This window comes from Lytechinus variegatus, chromosome 19 (assembly GCF_018143015.1).
Source record: "Lytechinus variegatus isolate NC3 chromosome 19, Lvar_3.0, whole genome shotgun sequence".
Taxonomy (NCBI): Eukaryota; Metazoa; Echinodermata; class Echinoidea; order Temnopleuroida; family Toxopneustidae; genus Lytechinus; species Lytechinus variegatus.
Window position 1 is genome coordinate 2,668,021 of NC_054758.1, and position 21,963 is coordinate 2,689,983.

At 37.4% G+C, this 21,963-nt stretch overlaps 1 protein-coding gene across 1 annotated transcript; it reads left to right on the forward strand.

The window, feature by feature from the left end:
- The first annotated feature begins 1,752 nt into the window (after positions 1-1,752).
- On the forward strand, positions 1,753-21,508 carry LOC121405864 (T-complex protein 1 subunit beta-like). Its single transcript, XM_041596836.1, has 14 exons — positions 1,753-1,854; positions 4,415-4,549; positions 8,051-8,162; positions 8,864-8,940; positions 10,387-10,499; positions 12,461-12,587; positions 12,964-13,140; positions 14,092-14,219; positions 16,007-16,191; positions 16,648-16,815; positions 17,407-17,510; positions 18,155-18,254; positions 18,914-19,055; positions 20,966-21,508. Exons 1-14 carry the CDS (start codon positions 1,852-1,854, stop codon positions 20,988-20,990), a joined length of 1,596 nt encoding a protein of 531 aa, XP_041452770.1. The 5' UTR covers positions 1,753-1,851; the 3' UTR covers positions 20,991-21,508.
- Positions 21,509-21,963: the final 455 nt, after the last annotated feature.

Consider the following 21,963-nt stretch of genomic DNA (forward strand, 5'->3'; position numbering starts at 1 on the left):
AGATTTTTTTCTGAACTGGTGAAAAGGAAGGAATCTCTGTAAATGTTTCTATTTTGTTTCTCTCTCTCTCTTTCTCTAATGTTCTTTCGAATTGTCATTCATTAATGTGGAATATTGAATTCAGGGGCGGATTTAGTTGTTTTTTTCAAAGGAGGGGGTTTGACCGGTTTGACAGGTTTGACCCCCCCCAAAAAAAAAAAAACGTGGGGGGCTTCAAAAAGCTTTTGAAAAAAATCATTAAAAAAACAGATTTCACTACAAAATGAATAAAGGTAATTTTGCATTTTGGTACTGAGAAATTTTTGACATGCAAAAGTTAGAGAGAAAAAAAAGGTTGACTATTTCATAATAAAATGAAGGTAATTTAGGTTAATGGCTCCAAAATGTAGGTCATTACTTATTTTTTACTTGGCAGCCCGAGGGATCGGTGGTTATAAGGTTAAGAAGAAGAAGAAATGATTTTTTAATTATAATTTTCCCCCTCGAGTTTCCTATGATTTTAATAAAATTTTCAGCGTTTTTCTTCCTTATTTCTTCTTCTTATTGTCTATTGATTCAAGTTTTACCATGTTTACTGGATGGGGTGGACTTGATGTTTATCCAGGGCCGTGTTAAAAGCTGAAAATAATATTTGAGCAGATAAAATTAATTAACCTTCAAAAATAGGGTTAATCCTAAACATAATTAAAAATTCAAGACCTATACCAATTCCAACTAGGAAAGATTATCACATGACTAAAAGATTAAAAGAACAAGATTGTTTCTCGGACATTCCAACCTTTTTTTTCTTCAAAATAATAATTATCATCCTATCAGACACAGCGACGACTTTCATCTGTCTATGCTAGAACTCTTTTTGCTCAAAATACTTTTTTTTTACCGGCCAAAATATTGGAATTCTCTCCATAAAGATATTCAACAGGTCTGCTCCATCAACTCCTGAAGAGAAACCTTAAAATATTTGTTACGCAGGGGCCGCGGAAGCGCCGGGGGGGTGGGGGCTGAAGGGCGGCCCCTGATTCCCCTTCCCTCACTTTTTTCCAAAACCATGTACAAAAACTTAAAAATGACCATATGATTGTGATTTTCTGCATGGTCAACCCCCCCCCCCCCCTGAAAACCGTTCCACGGCCTACGTTAATTTTCTGTTTGAAGGTGTTACCACTTGTCTGTCATCGAATGGGCAGTGTTGGGTCTTTTCTCCCTCTCCATTTTTTTTAGACAAATGGGGGAGGCGAGAACATTAAGACCCCTGCATGGATCCGCGGGTTTTTTGTATATTAAATGTGTGGAAGTTAATTTTACGTTTTAAAACTCACATTGATCCATCCAGCGTCAAATCCAGCTTAGTTTGATTATTGATTAAGGGGGGGGGGGGGCAAATTTTCGGGAGGATATTTCTTTCTGCAAAAAATTTTGACAAGCCGCTGAAAAAAGGGGGCTTCAACCACAAATGAAGGGTATTTATAGCAAAAAAAAAGGTTTTCAACCAAAAATTATGAAAATTATGGGTTTTTCGTACACAAAAAAAGACAAGCAAAAAAAAAGGGGGGGGCACACCTATGTTTTCATGGCATTTTTACATTATAAATTTTTAATTTTGCTACTCAAAAGGGGTGCCCCCTGTGCCCGTGCCCTCCGGATCCGCGCCTGGCCTATGTGGGAATCAATTTGTTTTTCATACGAGTTAGTAGGCCTATTATGTTAGGCCATTTTACAAAATGTTCGAGACGGTTCTACTGAGCCGATCCTCTTTCAACGCACGTCGCCCTCTGGTGTTGAAAATTTTACAGTTCCTCGTGCTGAAGAAGTAATCGTAAATTCATTCGAAACACACCCTAATTCTTCAAAATGGTATGTATTTTAACTGTTTGTATTTGATTATCGTTAAATACGAATTTAGTTCGTATCCATGAGATGGATTTTATTTTACGCATGATTGTCATACGATGTTTTTAATTACATGAAGTGTCCGCCTGTCATAATTGCTTGGCAACCGCAAATTACACCGGTCCCGCCTATTGATTTTTGTGTATTTTCCCCAAAATGATGATTTCGCTATGGATGAGCGCTCCCTTTTCTAATTGTACTTTTTTGATAGTGAATTGGGATAACAATTAGGTCTATCTCAATTATGAAAATTTAGTGGTGAATTCTGTATTCTTTGTTGCCCTAAATTTTTTGTCAATTCCAGCTCCAGAGCTGCCTTCTTCATGTTATTGAAAGTTGAAGTTGAAGAATGAAAGTTATGCAGATTAATCATGTGGATGTGGAAAGTCAAGTGAACATAAAGAAAGTGTCGTTAGTGTGTGTGCGTGTGCCGTTGTTGTTTCCAACTGCAAGGCAAGCAATCATGCATGTACTATGTAGGTGATCAAGATGAAGGGAGAGGAGATTGCCGAAAAAGGGGAAGGAAAGAGGAAAAGAAAATGGAAAGAAAAATGGGAAGAAGAGTGAGAGAGAAAAGAAAGTGAGAAGGAAAAAGAGGTTTTCAGGGGAAAAGGAGAGATTGAGACAGTCATTTTCCATTTAAAAAAAATGGTCTTTTACGTTTCTGAAAATCTGTATTTCCGTTTCTACTTTATCTGCAAATGGAAATTAGGTAGGCCTATATCGCTAATCAAAACCGCAATACATTATGGGATCGCAAATGGGGCATGTCCGCTAGTGCACGTGCGCAACAGCCCCTTTTGCGATCTCATAATGAATTGTGGTTCTGATTAGCAATATTTGTCACTATCACTGAAAATGCACTTGTTCACTGCTACCACCCTGCCTGTGGGGAATCTACAGGTAGGACTATGGTATGCCAATGTTGTACAGGGCACACACTTTAAAAAATCATTAAAATATCACTTTTGTGACCAAAATTACTAATTTCCATACAGTTGCAATTTATTTTTCATTAGTAACTTGGGAATAATTTTTGTATTCACCAGAGCGCTCAAAAACTTGAATTTTGGGCATATTTTTGGGTACGCCCTCTATTGGTAGAAAGTAATATGGCAAGAAAATTTTCATTTTTTATCTCTATTTTTAATTAAGAAAAAAATGATTTAAAGAATCAAATTTAAATAAAAGCCAAGTTATATGAATAATAGGTGTAATGGAAACTGTCAGTGTAAAAAAATTAAGCATTTGCCCCAAAGAAAAAGAGAAAATAAGCCAAACATTGCCACCCTTATTTTGCCACACATGGATATATAACTGAGAACAAGGTTATATTATAACCTTGTTCATTGAATGAGTGTGAAAATGTACACAGCCAAAACCTGAATTCCATTTTTCAAAGGTGAATTCCATGAATTTTAATATGAAAAGTGTAAGATCCACACAGAAAATCACTGGCCCTAGAGAGAAGAGGGGAAGAGAGGAGAGAAAAAAGCTGGGGGGGGGGGCAAATTCATGTTCGACCTTTTGGGACGCCAAATTGACCTTAAACTAGGGGGGAGGTGGAAACCATACTGATGTTTGACCTTCAAATGTAACGGGTCTATGGATCATTCTCATAATCGATAGGAGATGCATGTATTATGCAGTATATAGGCTTCAATTACAAGATAAAACGTAATAATTAGCCACTCACATTATTGCGAGGTTAGTATACTTAAGAATCCAGATGGAGGTCAAAGGGTCCGCCCCCAGCCCCCACTCCTATCGGCAGGCGCAAAAAATGGGAAAAGGATGAAAATATGGAGGTACTGTAGGAGGGGAAAAAGGAGAAAAGAGGGATATTGATAAAAGTGAATGAAATAAGGGGAGGGGGAAACATTGGAAAATGGACAAACTGCTGTATTCACTTTACATGTACATCTGGGCCCTGTCTTACAAAGAGTTATGATCGATCCAATCAATCGTAACTCTATAGAAATCCATTAGTGTCATAATTTTTTTATACAGATATTTGTAGAATGTCCTTTGTAAACAAAGGAGAACACACAAATTTGGCAAAAAATCTATGAATTTTATGGATGTACATTCATATCTAAAAAAAAATTTGAACAAACATGCATTTTATATGTTGACTTTGCTGGCTTACCATAGATGTGATTGATCAGATCAATTGCAACTCTTTGTAAGATGTGCCCCAGGTGTTCTTCAAAATAGATACCTTTATATTTTTGCCAAACCAGGCTTTGTAGTGAAACTTTTTCTTCTTTTTCCTGCTTAAAAAAGCAGCTTAATATCAGCATCAATTTACTTTTACATGTCGACCTTGCTTTAGGTTTTTTCATAATACAAGTTTTATTAAATGGCATTAATAATATATATACTTTTTTGAATGAATGTGTTCTGGTACCCAATGTATTTACATTGAGCATTATCAACAAGGACATTTTTTAATCAGTAGAGAGACAACATGATTTAAGAAATCTTTGTATGTTTAATTTCCACGTCTTATTGTTTGTCCTAGGTATCCCTTCAACCTGTACAGATTCTAAAGCATAATGCAGAGGAGGAGAAAGCAGAGCTGGCTCGTATGTCGTCTTTCATCGGCGCCATCGCGATTGGAGACTTGATCAAGAGCACACTAGGTCCCAAAGGAATGGTAAGCTGTTCTGCCTGGAAAAAGGAATTTCTTTCTAAATAATAATGACAATAATCGGCATTTTTATATATATATATAGCGCCCAGCGTTCTCGCCAGTGTATAACACGCATGGTGCAAACACCATGCGTGCGGAAATGGAGACCAAGTGGAACCATGCGTAAAATTTCAGCGACATGCGTGGAAAAATTAAATGGAAATATTCAGAAAAAAATAATACACTCCATGAACTCATCTTAGTGATAGCAACTTCATTTATCGGGTTGCGCCGAAGTCCCACCAACTTAAGACCACTTACAGGCCTACTACGGCTAGGAAAGTGGCAAGGCGCCCAGCTAGCTCGCGGCTGCTATTGCGGGCATATGACGGCACGGTACGGTCGTTCCGTTGACTATTCCCCCGTCTGCCCCGCACATCACACCGGCTATGCTCCATGACCTACCGGTAGCTGCGCTTACTGATATGATGGGAGTGGAACTTGGAATAAATGCATTGTATATACAAGGAACATGTACTTGTACTGTGTTTGTCATTTATCCCGCCCTCTATACACACAATGAACGAATAGCAAAGGAGTTTGAGAACTGTGCGTGACCGCTATGGTGCATGGATGTTAGGCCTGGGACGATTGTCATTTTTACCATTCAATTATTTCCTGAAAAAATAATCGAATGATTCGATTGTTCGTCGGGAATCAGGTCTTTTAAGTCACAATAGTTGACCTACTTTATGGTGAAATCTCCATCAAAGTCACATGTTTAGAATAAATGAAAGTAGGACCTTTTTCCCCTTCTCCATGATATTTATATCAAAAGAAACTACATGAAATGAGATTAAAACTTTCAGTTTATTGTTCCAATGAAAATCCTTCCTAAATCCATGCTGGTACTCTGGTATTATGCATGCATCCCTCCAAGTGCCACACCCCTGCATATGAATGAATCAGCCCAGATCAGCCAGTGCAAAGTCCAAATCCCAAAGATGTAAACAACTCATTCATGAACTATTCTTTGAGACTGACCCCAGGTGGAGCATTTCTTGAACAATTTCATCCCTTGCCCACACCATGTCCCCGCCCCCACTTGTGGCACTGCCCACGATTCTACACATGTATTTCAAAAAAATATTTTGCAAAATATTTAATTTGAAATACCTTATAAAATTACGATTTTTTATCATTTGAACCTACATGTATAACTGGGTCTATTTTTGGAGACTAGTCGAGAAAGTACCGGTGAAGACGGGCGCATGTTGGAATGTAGTTTTCATTGTGTGAGGGGATAGAAAAAAGGTTGCATTATTGTTTTGAAACAAAGGTATTCTCCGGCTCCCACCCTTATCTTTCTCTAGCTCTCCCTCACACACACACAGATGGGGGAGGGGTCAATTTATTTCTGAAGTCATGACCTCTCCTGATAAGGGAACCACTGCCTTCTTTGTTTCCCCAAAAGTTTCATTGGCTATCCGAAGGTCCAATCAGCTCAAGTGAGCTTGGTTGTGTGTTTTCTTATTGTTTTGTGCACGCAGACAATGAACTCATTTTGTGTATCGAGGGCAAGGTTGGGTGGGATTAAAAAAAATTCGGAGCGCTTTCATGTTGGTGTGTAACTGTGAATGTAATACAATCATTGATTATTTTTGAAAAATTATCTCGGTAACATAATTTTTAAACCTGTATGAAGTGTCATCATTGTTTTCTTGTCATTTTGTTATTATTACTTGGGTATTTGAGTTCTCCCAATGTCATAATCGGGATCTGCCGAACATTTGATTTGTGTAAATTTTGCTTATCGATTGGTGATTGACGGCATGCCAATCGAACCATTTGATCAATCGATGTTTACTCCCAGGCCTAGCATTCATGTGCATTTGTGTGGGCTTAAAATACGCCACAATGGGGCTCCCTTGGCGTCTCTATTTCATGAAAAGGCCGTCGCTTCCGCGCTCCGCACCCACCCCCCGGGAGTGGCAGCAAAAGTCCCCGACATGGGTGAATTTTTTTCTGGCGAGAACGCTGATAGCGCCATCTATCTAGAAATATCCTATTCCGAGGCGCATTGTTAACTATTATTATTACCCCAGCTTTAGCTATAGCTGCCTTTCGGCGCTCAGTGCATTCAAGGAATTAATCCTGCCGGGTACCCATTCACCTCATCTGGGTTGAGTGCAGCACAATGTAGATAAATTTCTTGCTGAAGGAAATTTCGCCATGGCTGAGATTCGAACCCACGACCGCAACCCTGTTTTAAAGTCAGAAGACTAATCCACTTGTACCCTTTTTACACAGGATTTTCTTAACCCTGGACTATCGCTAACCCCGTACTATCCTTAACCCCATACTATTTTTTTTCCTTTTCACACATGCCAAATTGTTATTGCTAACCCCGGATAAGGAATGCTTGCTTTTCACACACGAAACTCGCTAACCCCGAACTAGTGGTTTTTGTCGATCATTCGTAGTACAAGTACTTCACTCGTACACTTTTTACACACGCTACAATTTCCTTAACCCCATACTATAGGTGGGGCCAAATTGCCATTTAGCCCCACCTATAGTACGGGGTTAAGCTTAGCCCACTTTCTTTTTATACTAGCGATCTTAACCCCGTACTATCGCTCTTAGCACCGCAATTGCTGGGATAACCCTGCTTTTTTGCAGGGCCAAATAATCCCATACTAAAGGTGGGGTTAGCCCACTTTGCAAAAATGCTGTGTAAAAAGAAAGTGGGCTAAGCTTAACCCCGTACTATCATCATCATCATCATATCAGCCATGTTCAGCCCACTGCAGGGCGAAGGCCTCCTCAAGTTGGTGCCAAAGGTGCTTGTCTTGTGCTGACGCAATCCAATTTATACCAATGAATTTTGTGAGCTCGTCACTCCATCTCAATTTCTGTCTAACCCGATTTCGTGATCCTAGCCATGGTCTCCATTCTGTTTTTTCTTTTAACTTCTTCCAGTTGTTCATGATCCATTCTGACATGTTGCCCAAGGTAGATATAATGATCTACTCTCTCGATTTCAGAATTATCCATTATGATTCTTTGACAGGCCCGAACTATAGGTGGGGCTAAATGGCAATATAGCCCCACCTATAGTACGGGGTTAAGGAAATTTTAGCGTGTGTAAAAAGGGTATTGGCCACAATGCTCCAAGCTAAAGATGATCACCTTGTATTCTTAAAATTCATAATGATCTAAAAGATGGATTATTGGAAAAAAAATCAGGACAATGATGAAAAACAACAATGCTGATCATGTTTTATCCTGTATATATATATATAATTTTACGTATCTATATAAATAAGTATTCTTCGACTTTTCATAGAAGCATATAATGTTAGATTTTTTACACTAAACCTATTTCTTTTTGCTCTCATAATAGTGAAATAAATGTGGTCTTTGACTCTCTATAATGCTATAAAACATTAAAAGCACAGAACATTTGATGTTGTGAAAGTGCCTCACCAAACTAATTTGACGATTTTAACTTTTTATCCCCAGGACAAGATCTTACAGAGTAACAGCCCGACAGCACCACTCACTGTCACGAATGATGGTGCCACCATTCTGAAATCCATCGGAGTAGATAATCCAGCTGCTAAGATCCTAGTTGGTAAGCTGGATTGATGTTATTTGATTTTTTTTCCTTTGGCTGTTGCATCGGTGTACTTAGTGTAATTATCATTATTCATTGTGTATTTTAAACTCGGTAGCCCCTTTTTATAAGCTCTGCTTTCTTTGGGGTCACCAAACCATCGTTCTATTGTCATATTTAGTATTTGAATAATGATTTATAGTATTTATGTAATTGTCTGTACCTGGTGATGGTTGAATTTAAAATGAATTGAATTGAAGTTATCAATATTCATGTGTATGCATGAACATGTACATTCATGTGTTTCATTGCTTGACCTATTTTGGTATCTTGAAAGGAAATGGTTTGACCAGGGAAGGTTGGTGTAGGTTAAGAGTACATTTTTTTGTTGCTTATCCCCCCCCCTGCTCAGAATCTCATCTGCTAACCAGTTGCACCAAATACCAGCCTGTATGACATAATTCGGATTCGGTTCTAACAAAGATGAATGCCTGAAATGAGAATTATGCTCTAAATTTAAATCATATAATTAAGGTCCAAATACAATAATCTTTGTCAGATCTCAATGTTCTTTGTAGTCAGAAAATGTCTTATGAAGAACATAAAATTAATATCCTATGTATTTTATGGAGCAGGGGGGGGTATTGTCAACCTGCTTATATAAACTTTTTCATATGACTTGTATGGACTAATTAATTCATTTTTTTTGTTATAATCAGATATCAGTAAGGTACAGGACGATGAAGTTGGTGATGGAACTACCTCGGTCACAGTACTCGCCTGTGAACTTCTCAAAGTAAGTCATCCTACATTTGAAGCCCTTTGTAGTTTCAAAGTCATACTTTTCACACCATTCTTCACTGATATTTGAGTATGGTCATATGACAATCCCCTCCCACCTTGTCAAGCAATGTGACATGTTTTTTATATCCATGCACTATAGTGTTCTTTTAGCAAAGAAAAATCAAACAGGAACTACATGTAATGATTTTTAAAAAGTAAGAGAAGGAATTCTTAGGCATTTGGTACACAGTGAAATGGAATCTCATGTCACTCACCATAGAGCCATGTACATTACCTTTTCATAGTCTTGATACATCATACCCTTTCACAATACAATCAGGAATATATGATGACTTTTGGTTTCAAAAACGTGATTCTTATTCCATTTTCATTGAAACCTAAGGAATACAGAGAAGCACACTAAATATTCAATTTCATGTAGTGGTTTGACTGTTGCAAAGAGTGGAAGAAAACTGTGGCTCCTGGGGAAAAAAAGAGAGGTCCCTTTTGAGAAATCTGGGTCTTGAGCATCAATACATGTGACCAGGCACCACACAAACCCCAGAAAAAGTCGTTAGGAATGAAATTTTAGTGAAGTAGCCTTTCGAAAGAGGAGATTTTAAGCTTTATATTGATATACTCAGTTATAAAGATTGATACTAACACATACAAGTACATGTAAGAGGAGAATATTCACTACCACAGAACACTCCTTTTGAGAAAAAAAGGGATTAAAGTTCCTAGTCTATTGAAGAGCACTTACTCTTCCACTATTGTGTATTGGAGACATAAGGAAGATTAAAAATAAATAAAATTTCAAAAGAAGGAATTATCAGATAGCCCCCCAAATACACACAACAATTAGGTACATCCTGTCCATTAGTTTGAACAAGTATCAATGTTAGAACTTATCCTGTTATATATTTTTATGGACTAAATACGATAAAAATAGGTCTAATAATAACACTAAAAAAATACACTTTAGGTTTGATTGGTACAACTAAATTTTTACATTAAATAGGGGGGGGGGGAGTATACTCTTTCAGAAAACACCAAATCTTAAATTTGAACATTCTGACCGAAATACTTTTAATTGGCTCCAATTATCACACAGTACGAATTTTGTGAGTTTTGGGGTCACATATAAAAAAATGGATAGAGCAACAACCCTTTTTTTAAGCCACTGGAGACTCTTAAACTCCAAAAGGTCACACGCACACAAAGTTACACACTCTTTTCTCTTGCTTGTGCATGTTGTTTTTTCTTCCGTGTTGGTATTACCCCATATACTGTTAACTGGAGTACTTATAATGTAGCTTCAAGGTCGTGTGTGCCACAGCATACAACAAGCTGTGTCCAGTTGTTTTTATATCAGTGGTCTTTTGCTGGTGTTGTTCATTGTACATGCAGCTTTGGTATACTGGCTTTGATATTTAACATTCAAATTTCTTCATAACAGGAAGCAGAGAAGCTTGTTGGTCAGAAGCTCCACCCTCATACGATCATCGCTGGTTGGAGGAAAGCCATCGATGTCGCTGTAGCTGCACTTACACAAGCATCTGAAGATCACAGGTATAAATGTTGGTCAAGCCCCTGTGATAGGCTGTAAAACCATCCATTTAATTTACAGGACATTTAACCCTATCATTAACTGGGCAATTTCAGACCAGTATATACTGGGGGGGGGGGCAATTTGACCCCCCTCAGATCTCGGCTGCTGATCGCACGGTCGCCGCAAAAATTTACACGCGCTTAGAGCCGGATGTAAACTACAAGACTGTATAGTGTATGGTAAAATAAAATAAAAAAATTCTTTATATTTTTAATTAATTATGCTAATAAGTGTATGGAATTTGCCCTACAATTTTTTGTGTATGTTTTTGCATTTGACTTAATTTATATAGCTAATAAAATGCTAATTTTTGGTTGGAGTATCAATTATTACATTTTTAACAAATATCTACAAAAAAATTGTAAGAATATGATTAATTTCTTATGTATTTTATTGTTTTTTTCCAATGAACTTTGTCGGGGACGCTTCTGCAATCATAAATAGCATAAAATAAATCCATTTAAACCAACAAAAGTAAAAATAATCATACATCTATGATTTCTGGTTGAAAAACACAATTTGCATTGACTTTGTACACGGAATCAAGTTTTTGAGCAATTTCGGGTCTGACATGCAATTACAAAATGTTGCGTAATTTCAGAATCGCGTCCCCGGGTGTCGCAATTTTGGTGTCAAAAGATGCGCAAGACTTGGAAGTAAAAAGTCAGTGAGCGGCGTGATAAAAAAACTTTGCGCGACGGCGTAGTGATGAAGTTTGTCGAGGGGGGTCGAATTGACCCCCCCCCCCGTTTAATAAGAGTTAATCTTGCAGTAGTTGAATCAGTGCACATGATCCAGGGTTGTTTCATGATTCTTGGAATTCATTTGCATTGCAAGGATACGACTTCTAGGTCTCGTATTCTGAACTCTTGGTCACAAATGTTAATGATTAATCATATACTTGATTTTCATGATTTATTGTAAACTGTTAGTCAATGCAACCAATCATTGGAAAATATTTTATAATAATTGCTAAACTTTGTGTTATGGGCTTGAGGTTAAACTCGTGTCATAATTTAAATATGGATAACCAATCATGACATAAATCTCGAACAGTATGATTAAATTTACCACCTCATATCTCTCTCAAATAATTCCTTAAATGATGACTAACATACTTTTATTCACTGTAATATAAGAAATTTATAGGATGTAAACATGGTTTCAACATTTTAGCTTCACCATACTTTCAGCACATATATAGACCATGGCCTGAGATTAAATCTCAGATTCAAATATTTTTATCTTGTCTTTCTGTTAATGCCCACAATCATATTGATTATTATGGCATATGAACATCAAGATTGACTTGGCCAGAATTTTGCTGGGACTGGCAGGTACTACACCGGGTGAACACTCTACTCTTTGACGAATAGTGTATTGGTTTTAACGTGCTTAGGTTGTGACTCTCCTTTACACGGGACCAACATTTGCGTCCTTTCCGATGGACGGAGTGTTTCCTAACTGCATTCACACCTGCACTGAATACAGTGGCAAGGCACGCTTACACTTAACGCAATAGCTTCTGATTTTTGTTAGACTTGTTTCGGCATGAGCGGGACTCGAACCCCTCACATTGAGATCTACGATCTCTTCCCAATTATGCGCTCTTGCCGACTGAGCTATGCTCCCTCCCTGTCCATGATGCAATAGTAAATCTGGAAATTCAATTGGTTCACTCAAAACAATTTGAAATATATTGTATACACAAGAAAGATTACATTGTTTCAAAGAATACACACATAAACATTCTGAAAATAAACAAAGAAGAGTGAAACAGGATTTCAGAATACGGACCAATATGGTTGCCGTCTTTAGATACAATCCCATATATTTTATTTGAAAATTGATCAGTTAAAATCGGTCCTAATGTTTATATCTTGTATACATTTATATCTTTTTTCCTTGTTTTTCTTTATAGTGATGATCCTGAGAAATTCAAATCTGATCTGATGAAGATTGCATACACTACACTAAGCTCAAAGATTGTCAGTCATGACAGAGACAAGTTCTCTGCCCTCTGTGTTGATGCAGTTCTACGACTGAAGGTAAGTCATTCCCATGACATGCCAACTCAGTGGCATGGGGGTAGGACTGAGCACCAATTTTGGGGTGGGGGATGGACACAAACTGACCACCCCCCAGCATATCCTAGTCTGAAATAGTCCATTTAAATTAGAGTTTAAGTCAAAGATATCTCCCCACCAAAAAATAAATATATAAAAATCTGTCAGTAATCAATAGAGAAAGTTACCCTTTTGTTTAAAGAAAAGGTTACCATAGTAACTTTTTATAAAATGTCCCCTTTAATTTCTCAATATTTTTCAGTGTTGGTAGGTTTGCTCATATTTCACCCCCCCCCCAAAAAAAATGTTAACATTTGACCTTCAATGCTTATCGATCTTGTTTGTGTTTGTACCACAGGGCAAGACTGATCTTCATGCTATTCAAATCATCAAGAAGCTCGGTGGGAACATGAACGAGTCCTACCTTGATGAAGGGTTCCTATTGGACAAGAAGGTCGGTGTTAACCAACCCAAGAGGATAGAGAATGCTCGCATCTTGGTGGCTAACACACCCATGGATACAGACAAGATTAAGGTTAGTCATTATAATACGCAATAAGAATTCAAATCAGTGAAAAATGGAAGGGCCTAAGTTGAAAGCAGAGCTTGTGAGTTATAGGCCCCAATGGAAGAAGGAGATAAGATATAAGGCTATATAGTTATTAAAAATAGCAAGGTAAAAGAAACGCACAAGTTTATGAACCAATTGGTTTAATCACATCTGTAGCACGCCCTGTAAGGAACGTAATGTTTTAAAGGGAGGTATGGTGGTAAAATGGAGCTGCTGAAAGGTTTAGATATCTACTGCTGATGAAAGATTAAAGTAACTTACCAGGTGGGAGTTTCATAAAGTTATTTGTAAAGTTACGCCTGACTTCATGAACGACTTGTACATGTTCTAAGGTGCTAGTCAGCTTGAAAGAGATTATCATGTACATGTAGCATGAGAAAGAATAATGATAATAATAATGATAACAAGAATGATTGGCTTTAATATAGTGCTTTATCAATCTACGACTGCTCAAAGCGCTTCACAATTATTATTACCCGCTCACTGGATTCATAGCTTTTTAGCAGCCTGTTGGGCGCACACTTGCTAAACCAGTCACAAGGACGGTTGTTTCCTACTGATACCAAATAAGCACCTGGATGAGAGTGGAATGTGTGGATTGACGCCTTGCCAAAAGGGGCTAGGCCATGGTGGGATTCGAACATACAACCCTCTAATTATTTGTATGAATTAATAATAATAAAATAATTAATAAATAAGAAGTATATGCCAAACCAATAATTCCCTTGGAAAAAACTTACTCAATAATAGAAAAATTAGCTATGCATTTTTGCTTGTCAACTGCTCTTGCAATAAGTGGCATCATGAGTTGCGATAAACTTATTTTTGTCTTTGTTTATTCTTTGCATTTGGATCCGACTGCAAAGCCGAGTGTGTACCTTCATATGATGAAAGTTTATTTTTCTTGTTTTTCAGGTTTTTGGTTCTCGAGTGAGAGTAGATTCGACAGCTAAGATTGCAGAGCTTGAACTGGCTGAGAAAGAGAAAATGAAGGAGAAGGTTGATAAGATTCTTAAACATGACATCAATGTTTTCATCAACAGGTATGCTATTTATTTCCATTCTGATTGAATAGATACATTGGGCTTAGATTAATTAGAGAGACCCATAAAAGGGGCCAGGCTTGACTAGCATTCATGCTTTTTCTGGTTGTTTAGGTCGTTGCTTTTCTGTTTATTCATAACTGATTTGCTGTAAACTTTTAAATTGTAAGTATCTTTGTATTGGATAATAAATGAATTCATCCAATTCAATATTTTCCCATTTGTCGTAATAAGGAAATGTTCCCTGTCTAAGATGTAAAGGTATTTACTTTGTTATGATTCATGGTTGTGACTCTAGCTCAGGAACTTTGCTGTAATCCTGTCTTTATTGAATTCAAGATATATACCAGAAGGCCGTTTCATAAAGCTCTCTGTGAGTTAAGAGTGGCTTTAACCCTAAATAGACTGGGCTATTTCGACACCTAAGAAGACTGGGGGGGGGCTGATTCAGCCCCCCTTATGATCTCGGCCGTCGATAGCGCGATCGCGACGAAAATTGGCACACGCGTTACCTATGGCATTATCTACAAAACTATAACATCAAATTCTGCAAAAAATCTCATGTCTCATTAATTATGCTAATTTATGCATAAAATCATAAGTTTGCTCTAATTAATAAAATAATGCCCCAGAAATGCTAATTTTTGTTTTGAGTACTCTAGATAAGCATTTGATCAAATTGATTTAAAAAAAATTTCAAAATCGCATTTATTTTCTTATGTATTCTATTGTTTTCTAAATTTCTTATGTATTTCTTTGTTTTTCGACTTTTTGTTTTTTATTGTTTTTTCAATGGAAATTGTCGTGGACTTTATTTTGACCATAAAAAAGATAAAATTAATTGATTTTAAGCAGTAAAAGGAAAAATAATGATACATTTATGAACTTTGGCTAAGAACACTATTTGCATTGGATTTGTACACAAATTCACGTTTTTGAGTAATTTTGGGTCTGCATGCACTTACGAAATGTTGCGTAATTTCGGAACCGCGTACCCGGGGGTCACAATTTTGGTCTCAAAAGTTGCGGGAGACTTGAAAGTAAAAAGTCAGTGAGAGACGAGGTCAAAAAATTTTGTGCGGCGGATTTATTGCGAAAAATGTCAAGGGGGGGGCTGAATCAGCCCCCCCCCAGTCTTTTTAGGGTTAAGAATGACTGGTGATCCTTTCTAATGCGCAAAACCATCGCTAATGAATCATTCGCCATAAGAAAGGATCACCACTCGCTCTTAACTTACGAACAGCTTTATGAAACACCCACCTGGTCTGTGGTTCTTTTCTCAATGCATGACAGGTCCATCACAAACATACAATACTTTAATGGCATTTTTTTAATGAAGTCATGTACTGCAAGTGCTTTGTATCCTCATGGGAAAAAGTGCTATATAAATCCAGCTATTATTATTACAGTTGTGCACATTTCATTTCATGCGCATTTATTGGGCTTAACTTTTCCAAAACTATATGATGACAAACATGAAATGCAATCGCACACGACTGACGGGGAATAACTTTCTTGGTATCGCATCGCAATTTGCTCCACATTTTTGAAAGACTGCTGTGCATAAAGTCTTATGTAGAGCATATTTTTACAAAGGACTGTACATGACTGAGTTGAGAGCTTTTCTCTTATGACCAAAAATGCTATTCAAATTTATAAAGGATAATTATTCCCTTGGCAGAACATGGTAAATATAGGAAAAATTGCACTGGTTTGAAACCGTACCTTTGTTTGCCATTGCGCCCTCATATTCTTCCCAATTCTTTTACATATCTTCCCTTGTCTAGGCAACTGATCTATAACTACCCAGAACAGTTGTTTGCTGACCAGGGCGTGATGGCCATCGAGCATGCAGACTTTGAGGGTGTAGAGCGTCTGGCCTTGGTGACCGGTGGAGAGATTGTCTCTACCTTTGACCGCCCTGACCTGGTCAAGCTTGGCCGATGTGATCTCATCGAAGAAGTCATGATTGGTAAGTATTATTGTTATGCGTCTCCTGGGCAGGAGAAGCAAAGGTCCACGGGTCTCTTTTTCCAATGTAAAGGGAAAAAGGAAAGCAGTTACACAAAGGATAATATTTCCAATTTAAAGAATGAAAACTGATCAAATTTCATTGCATAAATCTCATTGTCCTGGGGAGCAGTCCATGAAACAAAGGGTCAGTACTGTTCACTGGCACCTGTTATAAGCTACTGAAATCCTTGCATCTGATTGGACGAGACCAAAAAAGCCTGAGAAAATCATTGTCGGAAGTCTGCATGACATGCTTCCCTGATTGAGTTCAAGGATTGAATGTTAGTGTAAACCATTTTTTTTTCAAAGTTTTTATTGAACAAATCATCCGACATCGCAATAATTAAAAAATGATTTCGATCAAAAACACATATTGAATGTCAATGTTGATTCTTTTTGCTTTCTCTTCCTTCAGGTGAGGACAAACTGATCAAGTTCTCTGGTGTAGCTCTTGGTGAGGCTTGCACCGTTGTACTGAGAGGAGCCACCCAACAGATTCTTGACGAGGTCGAGCGTTCGCTTCATGACGCCCTCTGTGTCTTATCCCAGACAGTCAAGACCACTCGCACAGTGCCAGGAGGAGGTAGGGCTTTCAAATATTGTTCTGTGTGTACTACTGTCGTGTTGCGAGCTAGAAAGGCATGGAATAATGTTTGTTTGCCTTAAACAGAGAGGAGAAAGTAGCTGTTAGTAGGTTAAATGATATTTTTTAAAAGATGAATTGTATAAAAGGCCTTTTTTGGTGTCTTTTGTTGTTTGTGTGGTGAAGACTCCTGCCATATTAATTATCATAGAGGTGTATGCATATATGATGCAGATGTCAGCGACCACTTTCAGAGGGAACTTGAACACTTTCATACATTCATTTATGTATTCTTTGTTAAAATTCAAACCTGTAATGGTTTTTTCTTTTTTCTATTTCCAATTTGCTCTGAAGCATCTTAAGCATCTAATTAAGATGGAAATGCGATATATAAATCCAGGGAATAATTTTCAAAGTTATTGCATTGCGATTTCTTCCACATTTTTTAGAGACTACTGCACAAAATGTCTTTAGTGTAGGGGAAAAAATGCAGTTGAGAGGTATTCTCTTTTGTCTCAAAGTGCAAATCAAATTTGGTAAGCGGAAGTATTCCCTGAAGTCCTATTTATTTATCATTGTTATATTTATTAGGTGCATCTGAGATGTTGATGGCTAATGCCGTCTGTGAGTTAGCGGCTAGGACACCAGGCAAAGAGGCCGTTGCAATCGAGGCATTCGCCAGGGCTCTAAGACAGGTAAGACAGTAATTTTCTGGAGATTTGGCAGTCTTTGGGTTGTAAATAATAATATAATAATAATGACGGTATATTTACCCAGGGTAGCCACTTCAGTTCTGAAAAATGTTCTCCCAGCTGGGTCTGCTATTACCATCACCCCAGCTTTAGCTTGTTTACCTATAGGCGCTCATGCATTCAAGGAATTTCTTCCTACCGTGTACCCATTCACCTCACCTGGGTTGAGTGCAGCACAATGTGGGTTAATTTCTTGCTGAAGGAAAACACACCATGGCTGGGATTCGAACCCATGTCCCTCTGATTGAAAGACGAGAGTCGTAACCACTAGACCACGACGCCCCAGGCTGGAGGTCTATTGTCACAGGAGTTGAGTGTATATTACATCCTTGACCTGGCAGTGGTGTAGGCATAGATTTTGACAGTGCAGTTGGGAAGCCAGCTTATATTTCATGGGTTTATGTAAATTAGCCAAATCTAGATTCTTGATGATATAGTGACATTGACATTTAACTTTGATTGTAAAGACGACATAAAAAATAGCTATTAGCTACAACAACATGGTTGAAATATAATGCTAGTCTTGGTAAGGCTGCTGTTGATGGTGGTGACAACGACAAAATTTGTATATCTTTCAATCTCTCTAGCTACCAACCATCATAGCTGATAATGCTGGATACGATTCGGCTGAACTCGTCTCTCAGCTCAGAGCGGCACACACGGAAGGAAACTACAAGATGGGACTGAGTAAGTCTTATATATCACATTTCTAGTCCTTCTCTATGAAAAGAAGATAGATTGTATCACTTTCTTTATGAAGATTGAATTATTGTTGTAGCAATTTAGGGAGAACCTTCCATAGCTGCTTATTATTGGTTTGGGGGTGGCTTGCCACATATGATGAGACTCTCTATGATTACATTTACCTTGACTAATTCTTGTTATCATTTGAAGTGTTCATGTTCACTAGTTTTATGATTTTGTGTTCATTCCTATGTAAACAGGCATTATATTCTCTCGATTAAATCTGAATATTTTTAAAAAATTTTTTTATAAATTATCTTATTTTTTTTAAAATACTTTTTACGTGAGATCCAGTGCCCAAGGACATTTTCTTGCTGTTTTTACTGTTTTTTAAAGTCAAATGAAAAAGCTATCATGCAGACTCGCCTTGAAAATAAATTCACTTTCAATTTCTTTTCTATGCAAAAGCATGTAACCCCGAATGGTTCGCCTGGGACTTCAGCGGTAACTTAGCGAACCTCAGCTATTCTTCAGATTTTTTTTCAGATGGGAATATGTCGGGTAAAGCGATTAAAAACACTCGTTAAAGGTGGTATATGAATGCAACATATTATTATCTCACGGAAGCATTCTTAACATTTGTTGTATTGTTTTGTTTATAGATATGAATAATGGTACTATAGGCAATACCATGGAACTTGGAGTACTGGAGTCGTTCCAGGTGAAACGTCAGGTAGTCCTCAGTGCATCGGAAGCCGCAGAGATGATCCTACGAGTTGATAACATTATCAAGGCTGCACCAAGGTGAGCTTCGCATTCACATTAGGAGGGAATATATGATGAATTATGGCTGAAATGATAGTAGTGGTAGTATTAGTGGAAGAGGTAGACTGGTAGTAGTGGTGGTGGTTGTAGTGGTGTTTGGAGAAGTAAAAGTCCACATAGTCATCATCATCATCATCATTGTCAATATGGACACCGTAATCATGGACATCATGATCATCAACATTTTAACCACCATGACCATCCTCATCGTCATCATCATTGTCACAATCACCATTATCATCATCATCACCATCATCATCACCACCATTATCATCATCTTCATTATCATCACCCACCATTACCATCATCATCATAATCATCTTCATCATCATCGTCATCTTCATCATCCTCATCATCATCATCATAACCATCATCAGCACCATCATCATCACCATCATCATCACCATCATCAGCACCATCACCATCGTCATCACCATCATCAGCACCATCATCATCACCATCATCACCATCATCACCATCCTCATCATAATCATCCTCATCATAATCATCATCATCCCAATCATCATCATTTTCTTCATAATCACTATACCATCTGAATTTCATACCAATGTACTCAAAGCGACATACCAAGTATAATCTCACATTTTCCTTCTATTTTGAAATAAATGGAAATGAGAGTTGAAGAGGAAGTAGGCCGCATTAAAAACTTTTATCTATTCTACATCCACATGTCATCCCCAACAGTTCCAATGTGGTATTAGCAGCATGTACTCATTTCTTTGAACTTTTAGTTGCAATAATACCGCTGGATTCATTATCATAATCTGTGCAGTGTCTCGGAAATTGCAAGCCAAAACTGGCATGTGTTGCTAATGAATTGATGTAGAATTTACAAGACTAATGAATAGGAGAAAGAGCTACTCAGAACCCGGAAATGATTTGATTCGTTGGGAGCTTGTTTTCTCATCATCTGTTTTGATGCTACCAATAATGATGTTCTTGACTATTTTTGCATCATGTATAGTTACGTGATTGCCTTGAATTATTAAAATGCCATTGAAACCATGCTTAGGTTTATTAATACTGGCAGGGAGGTAATAATTCTATGTGGCATTATTTTTTTTAGAATGATGCCTTCATTAATTTGTTGTGCAGTTCCTGTAAAAAAAATGATGTCTTGCCCCCATCTTTCTCCATTCTTAGTTTACCTACTGAGCTGTGCAAGTAATGATTGGAGAGCATTTATAAAACTTTTTATGAACTAGAAGAAATAAAAGACGACAATTTTTTTGCAGGAAGGTCCCCATAAATCGCGACCAAAATTTAATGGGGAAGTTCACCCTGACAAAAAGTATATTGTAAAAATAGCAGAAAAAATAATAAAAAATATTGCTGAAGGTTTGAGAAAAATTCATCAAATAATCAAAAAGTTACTAGAATTTCAATTATTTGATTTGTGACGTCATATGCGAATAGCATTCCTACATAGCGAATGGTAAAAAAAATCAATGAAATGTCATTTTCTCACAAAACTGAGAATGGTTTTCACTGTACCTTTTGTATATCAATAGACAAATCATTTCACACCCGATCAAGAATAGAAAACAAAATTAAGTCATCAGGAACCATACAAAATTTGAAATTCATGCATTTTATATTACATAACACATGGGGCTGCTGCTCGGTTATGACGTCACAAATCCAAAACTTTGAACTCTAATAATAACTCTTACTCTTTATCAGATTTTCCCAAACCGTCACCGATATTTTTTACTTTTTTTTCTGCTGTTTTTACAACAAACTTTTCTTCAGGGTGAACATCCCCTTTAAGGAATTTCCCTATTCACAAATTTTAATCATACTTAACCTGTCTTTTGCTTTGTTTTACAATTTTGTTCATGTAATGATTTCCCTCCTCTATCTTTCAGGCAACGAAACGATCCCGGTCATTGAGTCATGCTGACCGCTGTACATATTCATCTTTGGAGCTTACTTGTGGCTTTTGATGTACGCTGATATCCTGTAGGAGTTATAACAGAACACCATTTGATAATCAATTCCCGGGCCCGTTTCTTCAAGAGTTGCAACTGTTGTAACTTTGCCATTATTGTAACTACCATAGAATCCTTGATTGTGATTGGCTGATGAGCACCGTTACCATGGTAGTTGCCATAATGATAAAGTTACCACAGTTGCAAGTCCTTTATGAAACCGGCCCTTGGAGGCTGTTTCACAAAGCTGTCTGTAAGGTTATGAATGTCTTCATGAACTACTTGAATACATTCTTGGATACTTAATAGGATTCAATCTTGTTATTAACCAGAATTTAAATGCAAATTTAATTATCAGAATTTAATCTATGCTAAAAAAAATCATACCCACTACGTAAACAGCAGGGAAATCTTGTAATTAACCAGAATCATTTAGAATAACTTTGCAAATAGCTTCATCAAACACCATCCAAGGAGAAGGGGAGGGGGGGGGGGTGTTTCACAGAGATTTTAGCATAACTTAGATATGTATTTAAATTCCCATTTGCATTGGACAATTGTGCTTAGGGGACATGCCCTACTTCATTTGAATCAATTAGATTGCACATTATGTATCATGTGCGCGTCAGTATTTAAGCTTGACTCTTCAGCCCAGTTAACTCCCACTGAAACACTGCATATTGCACAATTGACGTTTCCTCAAATGCTTCTCAACAATATTATATAACCATTGTCTCTCTCCGCATGTTTGTTAACATTATGTGGTGCTAGTAAAGCAACTATAGGACTAGAACGGGTGTTGCACCAGTTTCTTTATTGCATACATGTGTCAAAACCTTGGAATCCTAACAAAATCATAAGAATATCTAGAATGATGATTGATATTTGGATCAACAACATCTAGCAGTGTTTATATTACAACTTGGTAATAAGCA

Coding starts and splice junctions, on each gene's coding strand:
- LOC121405864 (XM_041596836.1), top strand. Junction 4,550..8,050: donor CACTAGGTCCCAAAGGAATG/GTAAGCTGTTCT, acceptor TTTTATCCCCAG/GACAAGATCTTACAGAGTAA. Junction 18,255..18,913: donor AAACTACAAGATGGGACTGA/GTAAGTCTTATA, acceptor TTTTGTTTATAG/ATATGAATAATGGTACTATA.